Here is a 19,464-nt window from a genome sequence, read left to right on the forward strand (position 1 = left end):
TTTCTATAAGCATTTCCTTACTCCTTAAACCTACAACCTCTTAACTTCATCTTATGCCCTCTAATTCCGGAATTCTCCTTTCATTTGAAAAAAAGCTCACCTCCTGTACGTTAATGCCACGGAGATACTTAAACATCTTTATCATACCCCCTCTTTCTTCCAGAGTATACATATTGAGGTCTATAAGTCTGTCCTTATAAGCTTTATGAGACAGACCATGACAGCAACCACTTACCAATTTTGTAGTCGCCCTCTGGACCAACCCCATCCTGTTTATATCTTTTGGAAGGTGCAGTCTCCAGAACTGCACAAATGGGGTCTCCTTATGCACTGTAGCTGGGTTCCCCATCCAGGACCCAGCCAGGCTTGATCCTGCTTAGCTGTGTCTTCCTCCACACGACTGTAGTAGCCTTCATTCCACAGCAATCTGGCTCCTCTGGGCCTTGGCTCCAGGCCCTGCGAATTCCCAGGACTTCCTCCTCCCTCCGTTCCTTTCACAGAGGCACATTCACAGCCCAATGTTTATAAGTAAGAGCTTTTATTTTCTTGCTTCCAATCAAACAAAACATCCTTCACTCCAGGTTGTTTAGGCCAGCAGCCCAGAGTCCAATTCAGATTCAACACAGTCAAATTCAGGTTCCAAAACAGTCCATATAACTTCACCACTTCACTTTAGCTCAGATTACGTCACTTAGGGAACAGTACATTATCAGAGGGGAAAACCCAATAGCTTAGTAGGCTGCAGCCCAGACCTCCCCAGCATGCAACAGTCCACACAGTCCTTTTTGCACCTTCTTACAGCATGATTACACAGCTTTATTCCCACCTGGTTCAGGCTGGGGTTTCAATTGTGCCCAGCTCTCTTTCTCTCCCACAGACTGCACCTGTTTCCTCTTTAGTAGAGAGCTCCCCCAGCAGGGCCGTGCCAATACGGTAAGCGAGGTAAGCATGGCAGGGGGGCGCTGTCATTTGGGGGGCGCCACCGCACCATGCTTACCTCCTCGCCCTCCCACTCCCATTGTCCAACTGCCCGCGCTCTCTTCTCTCCTGCCGCAAATCCCTTTTTCTTTTTTTAATACTTTTAATTTTACCTCCGTCCGGCAGCGCAGCGTCAGTGCAGGAGGCGGCGCTCTAGCCTTCCCCTTCGCTCATGTTCCGCCTTCTTCTGACGTCATTTCCTTGACGTCAGAAGAAAGCGGAACATGAGCGAAGGGGAAGGCTAGACCGGGAGCGCCGCCTCCTGCACTGACGCTGCGCTGCCGGGTGGTCACGGAGGTAAAATTAAAAGAAAAAAAAAAAGAAAGGGAATAGTTGCCGGAGAGCAGGGGAGAGAGAGGAGCATGCAAGGGCAGGGTTCATGGAAGGGAGAGAGAGGAATTGCTGGATAGGGTCAGGGATGAATGGAGGGGGCAAGGGACAGATGGGCATGGATTGATGGGAGGGTAGGGCTCAGGAAGAGAGGGGAATTGTTAGATAGGGTGAATGGAGGGGGCAGGGGACAGAGGAGCATGGATGGGCATGGATTGGGAGGGTAGGGCTTAGGGAGAGAGGGAAATTGCTGGATAGGGTCAGAGATGAATGGAGGGGGCAAGGGACAGATGGGCATGGATTGATGGGAGGGTAGGGCTCAGGAAGAGAGGGGAATTGTTGGATAGGGATGAATGAAGGGGGCAGGGGACAGAGGGGCATGGATGGATATGGATTGCAGGGCAGGGCTCAGGGAGAGAGGGGAATTGCTGGATTGGGTGAATGGAGGGGGCAGGGGACAGAGGAGCATGGATGGGCATGGATTGGGAGGGCAGGGCTCAGGGAGAGAGGGAAATTGCTGGATAGGGTCAGAGATGAATGGAGGGGGCAAGGGACAGATGGGCATGGATTGATGGGAGGGTAGGGCTCAGGGAGAGAAGGGAATTGCTGGATAGGGATGAATGGAGGGGGCAGGGGACAGATGGGCATGGATGGATATGGATTGCAGGGCAGGGCTCAAGGAGAGAGGGGAATTGCTGGATAGGGATGAATGGAGGGGGCAGGGGACAGATGGGCATGGATAGATATGGATTGCAGGGCAGGGCTCAGGGAGAGAGGAGAAACTGCTGGACATAAAGGGGAGGGAAGAGAGATGAAGGAGATGAAATGAGGGAAAAGGAAAAGAGGAGAAAAATTGCACATGGATGAAGAAAATAGGCAGAAGCTGAGGACCAGAAATGAAGAAGAAAGGAGGAAAGGAAAGAAATAAATGAAAAGGAAGCCCTGGAAACGGAGTTAAGAGGACAGATAGCCGCAGAATCAGATACTGGGCCAGCATGATCAGAAAAAGAAAGTCACCAGACAACAAAGGTAGAAAAAAAATCATTTTATTTTCATTTTAGCGTTTGGAATATGTCCACTTTGAGAATTTACATCTGCTATCTTATTTTGCAATGTATAGCAATTTGTTTCTAAGAATATTGCTGACAATTCCTGTCAGTGTGGTAAGTGGTGAGCGATCATTTTCACCGGGGGGGGGGGGGGCGCCAACTGATAGTCTGCAGGGGGGCGCCAGAGACCCTTGGCACGGCCCTGTCCCCCAGTGCCTCAACCTCTCTCCTCCAGTCTTCCACCAGTCTCTCCAAGGTACAGCTAGCCACCCTCTTACAGCAGCTTTTTGGGTTTGAGCCAGGGCTCCAATCTCCATCTGTTCCTCCCCTAGCCCTTCAGTAATCTCCATTTTATCCTCCTCTCCAACTTCCCCCGCCCCCAATCTCTCCAGCTGGCCCTCATCACCTTCCTCAGAGACCATTTCCCAATCTTCTATCTCCTCCCCTAACTCTTGCACAGCCGGGTGGGGAAGAGAAGGATTCTGGGAATGGTAGTTCCTCCCCTTCTTCCTTAACCCAGCCAACCTCTCTGCCTCCGGTAGCCCAGCTTTCTGAATGTGGGTGTTGTGCACATGAAATCTGCCCCGTTGGGATTCCCCGGCTCCCTGTACCCCCTTTCTTCGCGCCTTCCCGGATCCCCTTTCACCTGCACTCTCACAGCACCTAAGCAGGAGCAGCCTAGTGGTTAGTGCAGCAGACGTTTGATCCTGGGGAACTGAGTTTAGATTCCCACTGCAGCTCCTTTTGACTCTGGGTAAGTCACTTAACCGTCCACTGCCCCAGGTACAAATAAGTACCTGTATATACTACGTAAACCGCCTTGAATGTAGTTGCAAAAACTACAGAAAGGCGGTATATAAAGTCACATTCCCTTTCTGCCTTTGACCGTGGCTTTTCTACCTGTTTGGCCATCTTAAGGTCATCAGATATGATCACCCCCCCCCCACTCTCCTTATATACACGGAAGTACTTCACCTGCTACTATACCGTTCCTTTTGATTTTTAACTCTGCATTTTTTAGCATTAAATACTACACCGTGGTCTTCTGAAGCTTTTTCCTTCCTTTATTTTGAAACTTATGACTCGGTTCTTTCCTATGTATACTAAGTGGAGTATTTGTACACTGTAACCTGTAGAGAGCAATAACAGTGGCATAAATGAAGCACGTATTCAAAAAGACCAGGAGTACCCTGGGTGGATTGGAATAACCACTACTAAAGCCCAAATATCAACAAACATGGAGACACAAAATTTAGGGTCTGTTCTGTCCTTGCAAAGTATTCCTAACATTATGCTCAACAGTCAGTTTAAACCAGAGTATATGGAACATCACTATGAAAAGACTAAAAACTCTTAAACCAAAATCTTCTACAATGCAGTAAATAAACAAGGAAAAATATCTTACAGTTCAGATGTGCTGGACAAGAGTTTTTGCCTTGCAAACTGGGAGTCTGTTCTCTAAGAAACATGACGAGAACAGCAAGAACCTACCCAATCCTTCACTTCCCCAATTGCAAAGGTATAAAATACAAATCTTCACTCGCCACTAGCCTCTCCTTTATAGGCACACAACTTTGGAACTCACTACTCAAAAACCTGAAACTCACAGAAAACTACCTACAATTCAGAAAAAAAAACCTGAAAACACATCTTTTCAAGAAGTCTTTCCCCCCCCCCCCCCCCCCCCCCCCCCCCCTGGATCTGCCTAATCCCACACCACCATACATCACGAAAAGTTCAGAAATGGAAAACAATAATATTAACCTCTCTCACAATATGCTAATATATCAACCTAAGCGTTTATTGTGCTTCTGTATTATGTGCTAGACTTCTACAAATCTACATTTTGTAAACGCCTTTTTAGCAATATGTAAGCCACATTGAAGCTGCCATACGGTGGGAAAATGTGGGATACAAATGCAATAAATAAATAAATAACCAGCTATCTCTCATGCAAAAGAGGATGGGAAATTTTCAGCCATGTGCTGAGTAACAATGCTGTTTTTACTTTATATTGGTGAAATCTTGATAGCGTCCCAGTAGCTTGAAGGGATCATACAGCAAAGCCCAGCATAAGCAGATTTAGTTCACAGAGGAAACATGCTACAGATTAACTTTTGTAGACCCAATGGAGAGAGAAGGTGGGGGGGGGGGGGGGGGGAGGCAACGTGCTCAGCAAGCTTAGAGAATAAGGCAAGGCAATAAAAAGAGTCCCATAAGACACAGGGAACAAGGCATGTCCTCTGAAGAACCTAGTACAGGGAACTACAGGATTACAGGAATTTGTAGCACAAATCCACACTAATGGCTATCACATATTAAAACCAACTAGTGCAGTAAAAAGAATCTAGCACTAGCTGCTTAATGTGGGTAGGGGCAGGTCATGGACATGATATGGGCAGATCAGGGTGGCCAGCTGGGACAGCAAGCATGCAAGCTGGTACCATGCATTAGCTATCATGACTGTGGATAGTATGGTTGCACTTACCACAGATGGCTAACTCCTGGTCACAACTTCTTGATCCCTCCACTCCATTCACACTCCCCCATTGATACCATTTTCATCACAGCTCTCTGATAACCCCCAACCCCACTGCTAAGCCCCTCCCCCAAAGCCAGAGTCCACCAGTTTGCCCCTACATACTCTGGCTCCCTGAACCAACTCAGTCACCTACCAAAACATTCCCTCAGTGTCTAATGTACGACTCGTGGGGGGATCAGGAAGCTCAGTTTGGGGATTGGAGGAATGTAATCAGGATTGTAGGGGGACTGGGGGAGTTGGAGATTTATTTGTTACATTTGTATCCCGCAATTTCCCACCTTTTTGCAGGCTCAATTAACTTGTAAGAATCAACAAGTGGGAAAAGCATACAGCATGATTCATGAAATTATTTCCAACCCTCTGTGTGCATGTATGTGTGCATACACACGTATGCACACACATGTCCATGTTTGCATCTGCATTGCCTGTATTTTGTGTACCTCTATTTTGTTCGTATGTACATGTGTGGGCTGGTATATTGTGTGTTTGTATATACAGTCTGTGTATCACTGCTTGTGTGTTTGTATGCGTCTGCATGAATGCTTGCATGAGTGTGTTTGCACATGGATAGGCATGTTTGGATATATGTGTATGTATCTGTGTTGGTTCTGTGTCTCTGATAAGGAGACAAGATAAGAAGGGAGGCCTATTTAAAAGTTGCCATTCCTCAATCACTCAATCCTCATGAGTATGTATCTATGTGTGTTGTATGTGCTGTGTATTGGTATCTCTGTTGTGCATTGGTTGTGGGAGGGGGTAATTAAGGCTGGGAGGTAGTTTTGGAGACAGTTATGAGGGGGTGCAAGTAGTACAGGGAAGGGAGCAGTTGTAAATATGGGTTGGTAGTTTTGATGGAGGGGAGGTTTGGAGAGGTATGGGAACAGTTGTGGGGGTACTTTTGAGGACAGGTGAATTTGTGAGGTGGGGAGGAGTTGTTGGGGCTGCTGGGAATTGAGGTAGTACTGGGGGTAGGGCACTTCTGGGATTGGAGTACTGAGAAGTAGGGGCAGATCTGTGGAAATGGAAATGAGAGATGGTGGTACCATTGCAGGTCATCATTTTGGGAGAAAAAGCTGTATATAGGATGGAGACAATTGCAGCGAGCTCATTGAGGGGAGTGGGGGCAGTTTTCAAAGGCAGTTAGGCAATTACAAGAGATAGTTTTGGAGTGTAAGGCCAGTTTTGGAGATGGTGAGACAGTTGCAGTGATAAGTTTTTGGAGTTTGGGTTACTGGGACAATTAAGAGGGTTGCTTTGGACGGCTGGGCATTTTAGGGTAGGGTGGGGCAGTTGCAGAAAGTCATTTTGGGGATGGAGCAGTATAGGGGTGGCAACTTGCAATGGATGCAATTCCGGGGGGGGGGGAAGGCAGGTGGAGACAGTTTGGAGAGCAGAGGGGAAGTTTTGGGAATAAGATGTAGTTGTGGGGGGGGGGGGGGTTACTTTTTCAGGGTGATGGTACGTGTGCCTTTCATAAGCACCAAATAACATAGTAACATAGAGGGGCATAATCGAACGTTGCCGGCCAAATAGATTGCCGGCGATCTATGTTGGCGGCGGCGCTACAGCTGGCCTGAACCGTATTATCGAAAAATATGGCCGGCCATCTTTTTTGTCGATAATATGGTTTAGCCCGGCCAAATGCCGTGGAGTTCGCCGGGTTTGAGATGGCTGGGTTTGTTTTTCAGCGATAATGGAAAGTTATGTCGGCCATCTCAAACCTCGGCCAAATTCAAGGCATTTGGCCGTGGGAGGAGCCAGCATTTTTAGTGCACTGGCCCCCCTGACATGCCAGGACACCAACCTTACTTTGGAAGCTGAGCCCCCCAAACCCACTACCCACAAATGTACTGCACCCACTAAAATTGCTCCAGGGACCTGCATACAGCCTCTAGGACTTATTGCTGCTGTATAACTTTGGCACACCAGTTCACACCTGAAGACTAATCTCTCTGAAAAAGTCCTTTCTTGAAATAACCACGTTTACTCACAGTTAACTGCAGATCAGAGGTTGTGCCCCACTGGCAAAGAGTCCCCTGGTACTAAGATTAGCAGTAGGTCAGAGCTGGCACAATGGTGTACAATGCCTTCTTTCAGCACCATTCAAGGTAAGAACTACGTTCTCTAACGTGGGTAACACAGGAAAGGGAACTAAAACTGGCTTACAAAAATGGCCACTACCGCATGGACTACAACAGGAAACAAAACAGGGCACACTCTGACCCAGTTAGCAGGGGGGAAAAGCACCATGGGAGTAGAGCCCAGTACCCTACACCCACCACAATGCATTGCTAATGTGACTCTGCAGGGCACCTAACAGAAAAGGTGTCACACTCACCCGAGAGCCACATCGCAACCAGGGAAAGTCTGTCGGAGGATACAACACATTCTGCTGTCATGGAGGTGGGTATGGCATTTGAGGCTGGCATACAGGCTGGCAACAAAGTTTTTAAAGTGGGGTTTTTTTGGTGGGAGGAGGTTAGTGACCACTGGGGGAGTCAGGGGAGGTGATCCCCCATTCCCTCCAATGGTCATCTGGTCAGTTGGGGCACCTTTTTGAGGCTTGGTCGCGAAAATAAGAGGACCAAGTAAACCCAGCGAAATACTGCTTAATGCCGCTTTTTTTTTCCATTATTGGCGAAAGCCGGCCATCTGGTAGCCACGCCCATGCCCACCTTCGCTAATCTACCGACACGCCCCCTTGAACTTTCGCCGGCGAAGTGACTGGAAAGCGGTGATGCTGTCAAAAATGCCGCTTTCGATTATACCGATTTCGCCGCTTTTAAGAAATCGCCGGCCATCTCCCAATTTGTGTCGGAAGATGGCCGGCGATCACTTTCGATTATAAGCTGGATAGTAACATAGTAGATGATGGCAGAAAAAGTCCTGCATGGTCCATCCAGTCTGCCCAACAAGATAAACTCATATGTGCCACTTTTTGTGTATACCTTACCTTGATTTGTACCTGTCTTTTTCAGGGCACAGCCCATAAAAGTCTGCACAGCACTATCCCCGCCCCCCAACCACCAGCTCCGCCTCCCACCACCACTCTGGCACAGCCATATAAGTCTGCCCAGCACTATCCCCGCCTCCTCCCAACCACCAGCCTCACAGACTGTATAAGACTGCCCAGCACTATCCCCGCCCCCCAACCCCGCCTCCCACTACCGGCTATAAAGCCAATATGACGCTTAAGTTTTACATTTAAATCTCATCCTTGCACCTCTGTCAACACAGGTGCCACCTTTTCAAAATGACTGGGGGGGGGTACTAAACTCAACACAAGTGATCGGATGACAAAACAATAGTTGGTCCTCATCTTCCCGTTCCCACGTCTCACTCTTAACAAATTTGTACGAACCCAGCAATTCAAGATGAATAAATATCAATTACGTGCAACCACTCCATATTTTTTATTCATTTATTAAATTTAACAAAAAAAAAAGCGCTACAACACGCACGCGCGAACAGCACCCTACCGCCCCCAACCCGTTGTGCACGTGCTTCATGAAGCCTCCTCTTCTCTCACCCGCGCCAGCTTCTAGTATCAGTCACGCCCTCGCCACGCCCCCTCCAACATTTCCGGTTCCGGACGTCGTCTCCTAGCAACGGCTGAAGCTGTGGTTTGTTGACGGTTGCAGCAGAGGCCGGAGGGCAGGATGGTAAAAAAAATTTGGTTCTTTTTCCTGTGTCAGAATAAGTATAAATGGGTTTTCGATAAAACGCCGACGTTTCTCGGTAGTGAGTGGAGGCGAACAGAGGATAATAATCATTTGTGTTTCTCTGGACGCCGCTGTGGCGGGGGGGGGGGGGGGGGGGGAGGGGGGGGGGGGGGGAGGTGGGTGGATCTGAGGCGCCTCTTGAAGGAAGCCTAGAAGGCTGCTGGTGTTGTGAGTCCCGCCTTGTTGAGGATGGGGAGAATATAACACAGCTCCTTCACATATATTCAGAACTGTCTTATAATGTCTTACAATATCTGCTTGTTATACTACTATTATGTTTCATCATTATCATGTTGCCCAAGATCCTTCTGTAACACTAAATGTCTTACAATATACATACATAGTAACATACATAGTAGATGACGGCAGAAAAAGTCCCGCACGGTCCATCCAGTCTGCCCACATGATTTGTACCTGTCCTCTTCAGGGCACAGACCGTATAAGTCTGCCCAGCACTATCCCCGCCTCCCAACCAGCAGCCCCGCCTCCCACCACTGGCTCTGGCACAGACCGTATAAGTCTGCCCAGCACTATCCCCGCCTCCCAGCACCAGCTCTGGTACAGATCTGCATGTTATTCTACTATTATGTTTCATCATTATCATGTTGCCCAAGATCCTTCTGTAACACTAAATGTCTATTTTCTAATATATTTCCACTATTCATGATGTACTGTAAGCCACATTGAGCCTGCAAAGAGGTGGGAAAATTGGGATACAAATGCATTAAATAAATAAATTAACTTGTTTTAGGTGATGTTAGAGTCACAGCACCTGTACCCCGTTCACTTGGAGGCATATTTTCAAAGCACTTAGCCTTCCAAAGTTCCATAGAAACCTGTGGAACTTTGGAAGGCTAAGTGCTTTGAAAATATGTAAATTGGGCATTTTAGCTGCTTTCTGAACCAGAATGTTGTATTTGAGAGAACGATTTTTGTTTTCTTTTACCCACACACCGAAAAGGTGAATGATTATTCCTTGTTATACTGGCCCCTTCTTCTATGTATAACTTAGTGAGAGGGCAAAGAATCAGGGGAAACTAAGGTTCAAATCTTCCTTCTCCCACTGACGTGACATTGACCTTGAGCAAGTACTCCATTTCATCTGCTACAAACTTAGGACCCAATCCAATATGATTTACTTATGCACTCTTATTTGTAATAATTGTAAAATTATTATTCCGTTAATATGATTGTTTTGATATTCTATGTACCCATCTGTATCTATATTTTGAAATTCTTATCCTATAATGTGTACATGTTGCTATAACATTTTGTAAGCCACATTGAGCCTGCAAATAGGTGGGAAAATGTGGGATACAAGTGCAGCAAATAAATACATAAAATTTACTAATATATAGAATTTTCTACAGGTTAGGAGTGTGGGGGGTTTTCTGTTTGTTTTTTTCAAAAAAGTTCTATGTTTTGGAGGAGATAGATATATATTCCTTATTGGGGTGATCTTACCTTTGTTTTTTTTTTTTAAAGAAAAACTAGCGCCCTGTTTACTTAGCAGTGTTATAGGGGTGTTAACCATGTATGTGCCTACAATATCCCTGTAGGCACCTACATGGTTAGTGCACACGCAAAGTGTAGACGTGCTAAAAACATTAACGCACCTTAGTAAACAAGACCCCTAGAGGGGCATAATCAAAAGGGACACCCAAGATTTGCTGAGGAATTCCTCGCAAAACGTCCCGATGGAGGGGCGGGGAAACCCGTATTATCAAAATAAGATGGACGTCCATCTTTCGTTTTGATAATGCGGTCGGCGACGCCCAAATCTTGACATTTAGGTTGTCCTTAGAGATGGTCGTCCCTAGATTTGGTTGTTTCTGATTTTCAGCAATAATGGAAACCGAGGACGGCCATCTCAGAAACGACCAAACGCAAGCCCTTTGGTCATGGGAGGAACCAGCATTCGTAGTGCACTGGTCCACCTGACATGCCAGGACACCAACCGGGCACCCTAGGGGGCACTGCAGTGAACTTCATAAATTGCTCCTAGGTACATAGCTCCCTTACCTTGTGTGCTGAGCCCCCCAACCCCCCCCAAAACCCACTACCCACAACTGTACACCACTACCATAGCCCTTATGGGTGAAGGGGGGCACCTAGATGTGGGTACAGTGGGTTTGTGGTGGGTTTTGGAGGGCTCACATTTACCACCACAAGTGTAACAGGTGGTGGAGGGATGGGCCTGGGTCTACCTGCCTGAAGTGCACTGCACTCACTAAAACTTCATTCTGTGGGTCCCATAATGAAAAATTGGGGTTGTTGAAAAGCCAAGACCAGCCTAATATTTCCCTCAGAACTGGGAAACTTGGAAACTCTAAAAATACAGCAGAAAACAGCAGCCTGTGCTGTGGATGAGGTGGTGGAAGACGGAGAAGGTTAAGAGTGACAAAAGTGTTGATACAGTTTGGGCTGTCATTTTATGACAGGCCTTTTCACCTAATTCATAAATAATGAACTGCTTTGCATGCTTGTGAATTGCAGCAGTTTATTAAGTATATATTGAAACATATTTGCACATAGCAGACTACGGGCCCTTTTTGCTAAGGTGCACTAGTGTTTTTTGCGCACACTAATGCTAGAGACACCTGTAGGAATATATGGTTGTCTCTAGTGCTAGTGTGAGCTAAAAATTCTAGTGTGGCTTTTAGTAAACAGGACCCTACATGTGAAAGTTTACTGTGAAGATGGGCTCGTTGCAAATGTTGATGTTTATAAACATCGTCTCTGGGCATTTTGCATGTTTTTGTGCAACTTCCCAACTGTCAAAAAATGTCACCCTATAGCACATTAGCCACCTTGATCTCTGATTTGGAAAATGTACTCATTATATCTATACTAGTAAAAGAGGCCCGTTTCTGAGCAAATGAAACGGGCGCTAGCAAGGTTTTCGTCGGCAACACCCCCCCCCCCCCCCCCCCCCCGCCAACCCCTTCATTGTTGTGGCATTGCTCCACCCTCAATGTCATAACGTTTGACGCGAGGGCGGGGCCCGTAGCAATTTCCCACCCCCTCGCCTCCCTGCCTCCCTCCCTCCCTCCCTGCCAACCCCTTGGTTGTTCTGCCATTGCTCCTCCCTCGAGGGCGGGGCCCGGAGCGATTTTGGTGGCTTCACCACCACGAACCTTCGAACCTTTTTGAAGGAAGTCAGGGCTTGGCTTCACTGACATCACTGTCTTCAGAACATTGAAGGTGAGTTTTATATATATAGATAGATATCTATATCTCTATATATCTATACTAGACTTTGAGCCCGTAAAAACGGGCTATTATAGGAAGGGGGGGTTGAAAGGCCCGCCCCCACCGCCGAGTTCGCCGCTGCCCCTCCCCCTCCGAGTTCGCGCCCCCCCCCCCCCCACCGAGCCATCACCACCCACCTTCCACCCGGCCGGGCCCTCGCTCCGCTATTGAAACAGCGAGGGTCCGGGAACGCAGCACTGAGCTCTGCTGAGCTGCCGACGTCGGCCTTCGTTCTTCTTCTCTGCCTGTCCCGCCCTCGTGTGACGTAACGTCGTCGAGGGCGGGACAGAGGCAGAGAAGAAGAAGGAAGGGCGATGTCGGCAGCTCAGCAGAGCTCAGTGCTGCGTTCCCGGACCCTCGCTGTTTCAATAGTGGAGCGAGGGCCCGACCGGGTAGAAGGTGGGTGGCGGCGGCGACTCGGGTGGGGGGAGCATTAGACGGCGGTGTCCCTCCCTCAGCAATGCGCAGTACAGACCCTCTGTGTTCCGCCCCCCGTCATCATGTATTGACGTGGGGGCGGGGCAGAGAAGGTCTCTACTACGCATTTGCGAGTGAGTACGGTCACTCGCCGTTTATATGTTTGATCTATATCTATCTATATATATATAAATATATGTTTCCAAGATTTTAAAACAGTGTACACCCAGCATTGAAAAACCTTGTCATCATATTTCAAATTTACTACACCTGAGGAGAATAACTGAGGTAGTTATTTTGAAACAACTTTATGATAAGTTATCATGAGTTGATTTCTTAGGGAAGAAATGTTATTGTTATCTATCATAGGTATATTATTGAAAAGGTTAGAATCTAATGGGCAGTAAATACGTCATGGTTTTTCTAGACGTATTTTCAACTTTTGATTCTGATTCAGTTTTAATTCAGATAACAGTCATTGCTTGTTTTCAATAATTTTTTTAAGTAGAGGAGTGTGGTAGCCGTGTTAGTCCACTCTTAAGGTTATCAATAGAAATCAGTGATTTCTATTGATAATCATTTTTTATAAATCAGATTAGTCTTGATATATTCAGGAGTTTAATTCTGAATTGCTTTTGAAGACTCAAAAAAGATCTCTTGTTAAGGGTGCATTTTCTAAATTTCACTTAATTGTGCAGTCTGAAGCACTGTCTTCCTTGTCATCTATACCAGACCAGTCCAGATTAATGGGTTGTGTCCATCTACCAGTGGAAGGAGACAGAGAAAATAGTTCCAAGTAAACCGCCCCTTAAGAGTATCATGCAGCCTGGAATGTTCAGTATTTTCTCTGTCTCCTAGCGGATGGTGGACAGATCATGCAGCTGCTCTGGATTGCTGGCTGGTAGCTCCTGTCCCAGATTCTTCTGGTGACAGTGGAGCCAGGGGTGTGCTGGTAGCCGTGTTGGGGCTAGTTTTAGATGATACTCAGTGGTCCTGAGTTCCTCATCTGCCAGCTAGGCTGATATCCAGTGACCCTGGTTCCCTCCTCTCCCCTACCTCCCCTGGCTGTCTTTCTAGCAGGGTGATGGTTGATTGTGGCATGGAGTAACTTGTCTCCCCTGTGGGGTTCTTCTCTTCTGTGGTGGTAGGTATATTTGAATTTCTGCCTCTGAGGTAAGCCTTTATTTATTTCTGTCACTAGTGAAGAAGGTTGTTTAAAAAAAAAAGAATCTTTGTTTTTCCCTTCTTTTCTGCCTCTGAGGTAAGCCTTTATTTATTCCTGTCACTAGGGAAGAAGATTGTTTAAAAAAAAAAAAGAAGAAGAAACTTTGTTTTTTTCCTTCTTTCTCTTGCCTGTTACCTGATTTATTAGGGGTCGCTTGCGAAGTTTCTTTGAATTTCGCTGGCCGGCGTCTGATTCTGATCTTGGACCCTTCTGAGCTGGTACCAGTTGCTTTGATTTTTTTTTGTGGGGCACAGCTCATGTCTCGATCATGAAACTCAGTTGTTTTTCTCCTCTTCGTGGTCCTAGAAGGCTGCTGGTTCAGAAGGCGGCCCCGTTGCTGGAACTTGTACCTTTGTGGTTCAGAGGTCTATGTCTGCCATTTCCAAAGTGGGGGAAGTCTCTCTCTGGCTCCATTTGGCTGCAGGCTCGGTATTTTTAGTCCAGGGCTATTTTTTCATTCCTGTTAGCCTTACGTGGCTGTTGGTCAGTTCTTTTTCAGACCGCCTGGTCTCTGCTGCTTCAGGCATCTTGCTTGAGACGCCCCTGCTATTTGATTCTTGTTTTGGCAGCAGTTTTTCTTCCCTTCCTTAGGGAGGTTCTGGTTCTCTCGTCCCCATGAATCCCTCCTGTCTGCTGTGGCAGGGTACTTTCCTTCTGGCAGGGGTCCGAGTTGCCCTTGGTGTGCAACTGCTAGCTCAAATCCCTATTCTGAGTCCCCTCGGGAACACCATTCTCGCCAGTCTTTTGCTTGGACTCAGTTCAGTGTCTCTTTATGGGAATGTGCCTTTTTAGGACTAGTTTGCCACAGCTCTTCCTTGCTTCCCTTGTTTTTGGGCAGGAGTTTTAGCCTGGCACAGGCGGATTTTGCCTTTTCTAGTTTCAGGCGCCTCTCCTGGCACATGTGGCACTCCTTCCTTTTTCTGTAAGGGGCGCAGTTCTTTCCTGCTGAGCAGATCTATTGCTGTGCATCTGGATTATTGCCTCTTAACTCTGCGCTTTTCTCTACTTTTCTGCCCGGAAGTGGCTGTGTTCTAGGTGTGGAGTTTGACTCTCCCTTAGCTGGTTTTTCCTCAGTTTGGTGATAGTGGTCAGCTTCCTCTTTGTTCCTGGCCTGGTGAGAGTTGTTTCTTCCTCACTGCCTTACGGCTGCATTTTGCTCCCTATGGTCTGAGGATTCCAGATCTGTGATGCTTACCTCCCTCTTGGCGGGAGTTCTTTCTCTACGTTGACTGCTGCTCCGTATCGGTTGCCTAGGAGGGCGTTCATTGTGGCTCAGAGACCACTTGGGGGCCCGAGAGTGTCTCCTGGGGCACGGGGCTTTCTCTTCTTGTAGTTTTAGTCTCTCTGGGCCAGGGGAGTGCAATGTCAGGTCTGCATTTCCACAAGTTGTGCTCCTTTCCTGTTGGCCTCCTGACAGCACCTTCTTCTCTGGCTGTTCCCCAGGGCTCCATCTATGCATTTTGCTTGTTGGGCACAGCTCCATCGCCGCATGTTGAGCGCAGCTCCATCACCACATATTGAGCGCAGCTCCATCGCCGTATGTTGAGCGCAGCTTCATTATTCCATGCAGTTCCACCGTTCCATGTTGGGCATGGCTCCATCGTTGCATGTTGGGCACAGTTCCACAGTTCCAGGTTGGCTTTAAGCTCCATCGCTGTATTTTGAGGACAGCTCTATCATGGCATGTTGAGTGAAGTTCCTTCGCTGCTTATTCTGCAACCTTTCATCTCTGCATGTTGAACGCAGCTCCATTGTCACATGTTGAGTGTAGTTCTTTCTCTGCAGGTCTCTCTCTCTTTGCATATGGAACGCAGCTCCCTGTCTGCGTGCAGAGCTCAGCTCCACCACCTGTTGAGTGTAGCTCCATCTCTGTGTGTTTAGCACAACTCTTCTCTTCAAATTGAGCAAAGTTCCAGGGTGGTATATAGGAGCACAGCTCTGTGACTGCAGGTGCTACACAGCTTCATGTTGGCGTGTGGAGTGCTGCTCCTTGCTGGCGTCTGGAGCACAGTTCCTTGCCAATGTCTGGAGCACAGCTCCTTACTGGTGTCAGGAGCGCAGGTCCTTGCTGGCATCCGGAGCGCAGCTGTTTGTTTGCGTGTGGAAAGCAGCTCCTTGTCTGCGTTTTATACACAGTTCCATCGCTACCGCAGGTACTTCTAACATCCAGCTCTTTCGGTGGGGCACTGCTCATCCTCTGTCTGTTACTCTCAGCTTCTTCTCTTCTTGTTTAGTGCATTTCTATCTTTGCCAGAGGTGTGCAATTCTTTCTGTGCCCGTGGTGCGTAGCTCAGTTTGTGTGCTTTGAGTGCAAATCCATTTGTTCTCGTTGAGCACGGATCCTACTCTGCCTGATGAGCACAGCTTCGTTTCTGTCCCTTGAGCACAGTTCAGTCTCTGACTGTGAAGTGTATTTTCACCTTTGCCTGTTGGGCACTGTTTCACCTTGTAGGTCAACCCCAGCTCTTTTCTGCGGGTTGGATACAGTAACTTCTCAGCAGCTGTGGCATACGCAGTTTAGATTGCTAGACAAGGCTGTTTTGTCTCCTGTTAGCTACCATTCCTGTGGCACCTTTCTTGCTGTAGCCTCTTGGTGGCTGGCGAGAAGCTTCTCCATTGCTGGAGTTTGAATTCATCTCTGCTCCTTTTGTGGCTACGTGGCACCTTGGGGGTCTTTTTCTTACAGTGTGGCTCTCGACTCTCTTTCTTTTTGTCTCCTTTTGTTCTCTTGGCTCTGTTCTTTCATCCCTAAGTCCATAGCAAGCTGGTTGAGGAGTACTCTCTTTCTACAGTTGTACACTGGTATGCTGCTGCCCTTTTCTTCATGGTTCTCCTGGAGAGACTAGTGCTCCAGTTAGTTGGTTCTCTCGACTCTGGAGTCTCTTCTTGTTCTGTGGTGTTTGATTCTCTCACTAAGTGCAGGTCTGGGTGGTTCCTGGGCCTTGCTTCCTTATGAAGTGTGGCGCACTGTTTGGGGTTGCATACTTCTAGTACTTGTTAGGGTCGTTTCATCCGACCATCTTGGACTCAAGGCAGACCAACAGGTTTGGGAGTTAGTCTTTGGCCTTCCATGGTTTGGAGAAGTGGATCCTGGTCTAGGAGAGACAGTTCTTCTCCTTATTGCTCGGATACGACTGTTGCCTTCCTTCCAGGGGGGGGGGGGGTCCTTTGGCATGAGTTTCTTTTGCTATTCTCGGCACAGGAGTACATAATTTTTCTTTTGCTCAGGACGTTTGTTTTACGCCCTATGGCTTCAGTTCCTTTTCTAGTGTTTAACGTTTTGGTAGCCTGGTGGTTCGGATATTTGAATACTTTTCTGCTGATCGTTTTTTGCTGTGTGTATAGCTTTGTTGATTTTTCAACCTTCTGCATTCATCTTTTCTCTCCCTCCCCCCCCCCCCATCTTTGGGAAACTGCTTTGCTACATCCCATTAGTCTGGGCTGGTCTGGTATAGATGACAAGGAAGGAAAAATTATGTTCTTACTTGATCATTTTCTTTCCTTTAATCATTCGTTTTGTTGCAAGATTTTCATGTGTTACAAATTACTACTACTGTGTGCTTATGAAAGGCATGATCAAGTTTAAAATCCTTGGAACTGGTGCAAAATGCAGCTACAAAGTTGCTATCGATATACCAATAGGTGAGCATATTTTACCTTACTTGATGAAGCTTGACTGGTTGCCAGTAGAATGGCAGGTGAAATGTAAGCATCAGGTGGTAGCATTCAAGGCCTTACATGGTCTTTCACCATTATATTTGCAGGCTTTATTAGCCATTTGCCATTCTTTAAGGATGAAGATTTTCTGAAAATAGCAAAAAGTACAGGTACCAGTTTGGTTAAAAGAATGTAGGAAAGTAGGAGCATGTTTACTTCATGCCTTTTCCTGAGTTGTTCCAATTTTATGGAACACTCTCTCCGTAGCCCTTTGATTTCAGAATGAACTTTTTATTGTTTAAGAAAAAAGTGAACGTGTTGTTTTGTTTTGTTTTTTAACGCAAGCTTTTAAGTAATGTTGATGATGTAAGGGATTCTGAAGCATATATCTAGTTGATACTTGACGGTAGCATTAGCATACGTTGGTAGCTGGACTTATTTGGGGGGGAAGGGGGCTTATTTGTATTTTTTGTTGTGGCTTTAAGTACTTTACAACAATATGTGATGTTTATGTTGTGAACCACTTAGTCATTTTAATTTGTGGCTTATAAGTATTATAAATAAATATAATACATTTCTTTTGCTTGGTCGTGTTCTATTGACGTTACGCCACTGAGGTCTCTTGTGATGTGTAGAAGCATTCTAGAAACTTTGGAAGGATTATGATAAAGACTGGTATAATGGATGAAATGGAAAATAGTTGCTGGCTTGGAACAGTGTAGCTCAGGAATCTAAAGTTCCAAGAACATGTCAGTCTGTATTAGATGGATGGTCAGATAATGAAAGTGTTGGCCATACATACTTACAGGATTAAGGAGATGAAAATGCCATAAGTTGAAATAATATTGGGAGCTGGGTGACAGCCTTCAAAATAAATACTTGGATATGCATAGGAGTTGGATAGTATTGGATATGAATCTCATTCAAATATATTTCAAGACTTTATTTATAGACCCTTATTTCACATAGATCTGACTTCAGCCAAAAGGAGTTCTTTTTATTTGGGTAAAGAATGGAATTTTAACATCTTTGATATTTTTTGTATTGAAGATTTTAAGTTAAATACAACCCTAAAAGCAAATACATTTAGAAACAAAAGAATTAAAATAATCAAAAGAAAATATCTTACCAAAAAAAAGAACCACTAATGTAGCCCACATTAAGAGGAGACAGAGAAGAAGGAAAATTGAATCACTCAATCATGATTGAGGAATTAAACACGATCACCAGTAGTGCCAGTGTTCTTTAATAACATCTTTACTAATAATGCCACCCCATCAAAAAAACAAAAGACAGAAGGAGAGAAAAACAAGCTTACAAAGTCTTTGTAAGCTTGCTTTTCTTTCCTTCAGTCTTATCCTTCAGAAATTTCTCAAGTTTCCATTGGTCAAAAAAAAACATACTGGTTCCCCTGGAAATTTATTATGCCCTTGCAGAAGAACCACAAATAAAATGTAGCTCCTAAATATTTATTTTATTTATTAGGATTTATTTACCACCTTTTTAAAGGAATTCACTCAGGTGATCTTTTAATAAGCCACATAGGCGCCTATGCGCACCCAACGCATGTCAGTTTGGAGTTACCACCTTGTTACCACATGGCCCGTGTGGTAGTTTCATTTTTGACGCGTGTCCACTATGCACGCAATAGCAGGGAGCGGGAGGGAGCACCGCGGGACCTTTGAAGCACGAAGCCCTGTGCGACTGCCCCTATTGCCCCTGCCTAAGATCAGCCCTGATCGTGTGATGTCCTTTGGACAGGGTGTGATTAGGGAAACTCCTTGGGAGGACCTTGGTGATCTTGAAGGTGTGTAGAGGGAGATCCTGTTTTTCAAGTACTCTGGGCCATTTCCTTTACGGACCTTGAAGGTCAAAGAGAGAGTTTTAAAATTGGCTCTATATTGTAATATCTGAGCTCTCTTCCGCAAAAAAGACCTAGGAGATATTCTGGAGCGTGAGACAGATGCTTCTGGGCGTGAAGACTTCACTAAGCCAATCTCATGAATTCATAGTTCATCCCTGAAATGTGGAACTAAGTATCCAAAGTTGATCTTCAGGACTGTTGAAATATAGAACAGCCAAATACTCTAAGCAAAAATAACAACTTTTGCTCCCTTCAGGATTAAAATGCCATAAGGCTGATCCACCCAGCCCAGAGAAGATGGCCAATAAACAAGGGAAAGTTGAGCCTTGTGACTTAATTGTAATGGAGCTCCACAATCTGAAGCAAATGTTACAGTTAAGAACGGACATGACCCAAGTGATAAAGCAAGGTATGAGAACTTTAAATTT

At 46.2% G+C, this 19,464-nt stretch overlaps 1 protein-coding gene across 1 annotated transcript in view; it reads left to right on the plus strand.

The window, feature by feature from the left end:
* Nucleotides 1–8,490: 8,490 nt before the first annotated feature.
* Nucleotides 8,491–19,464, plus strand: part of DYNLRB2 (dynein light chain roadblock-type 2) — a 31,725-nt gene continuing 20,751 nt past the window's right edge. The window contains exon 1 of the mRNA XM_030202652.1: nt 8,491–8,561. Coding sequence (XP_030058512.1) covers nt 8,559–8,561 — 3 coding nt within the window. The 5' untranslated portion in view covers nt 8,491–8,558. The remainder of the gene's footprint in view (nt 8,562–19,464) is intronic.

Source organism: Microcaecilia unicolor, chromosome 5, assembly GCF_901765095.1.
Source record: "Microcaecilia unicolor chromosome 5, aMicUni1.1, whole genome shotgun sequence".
Taxonomy (NCBI): Eukaryota; Metazoa; Chordata; class Amphibia; order Gymnophiona; family Siphonopidae; genus Microcaecilia; species Microcaecilia unicolor.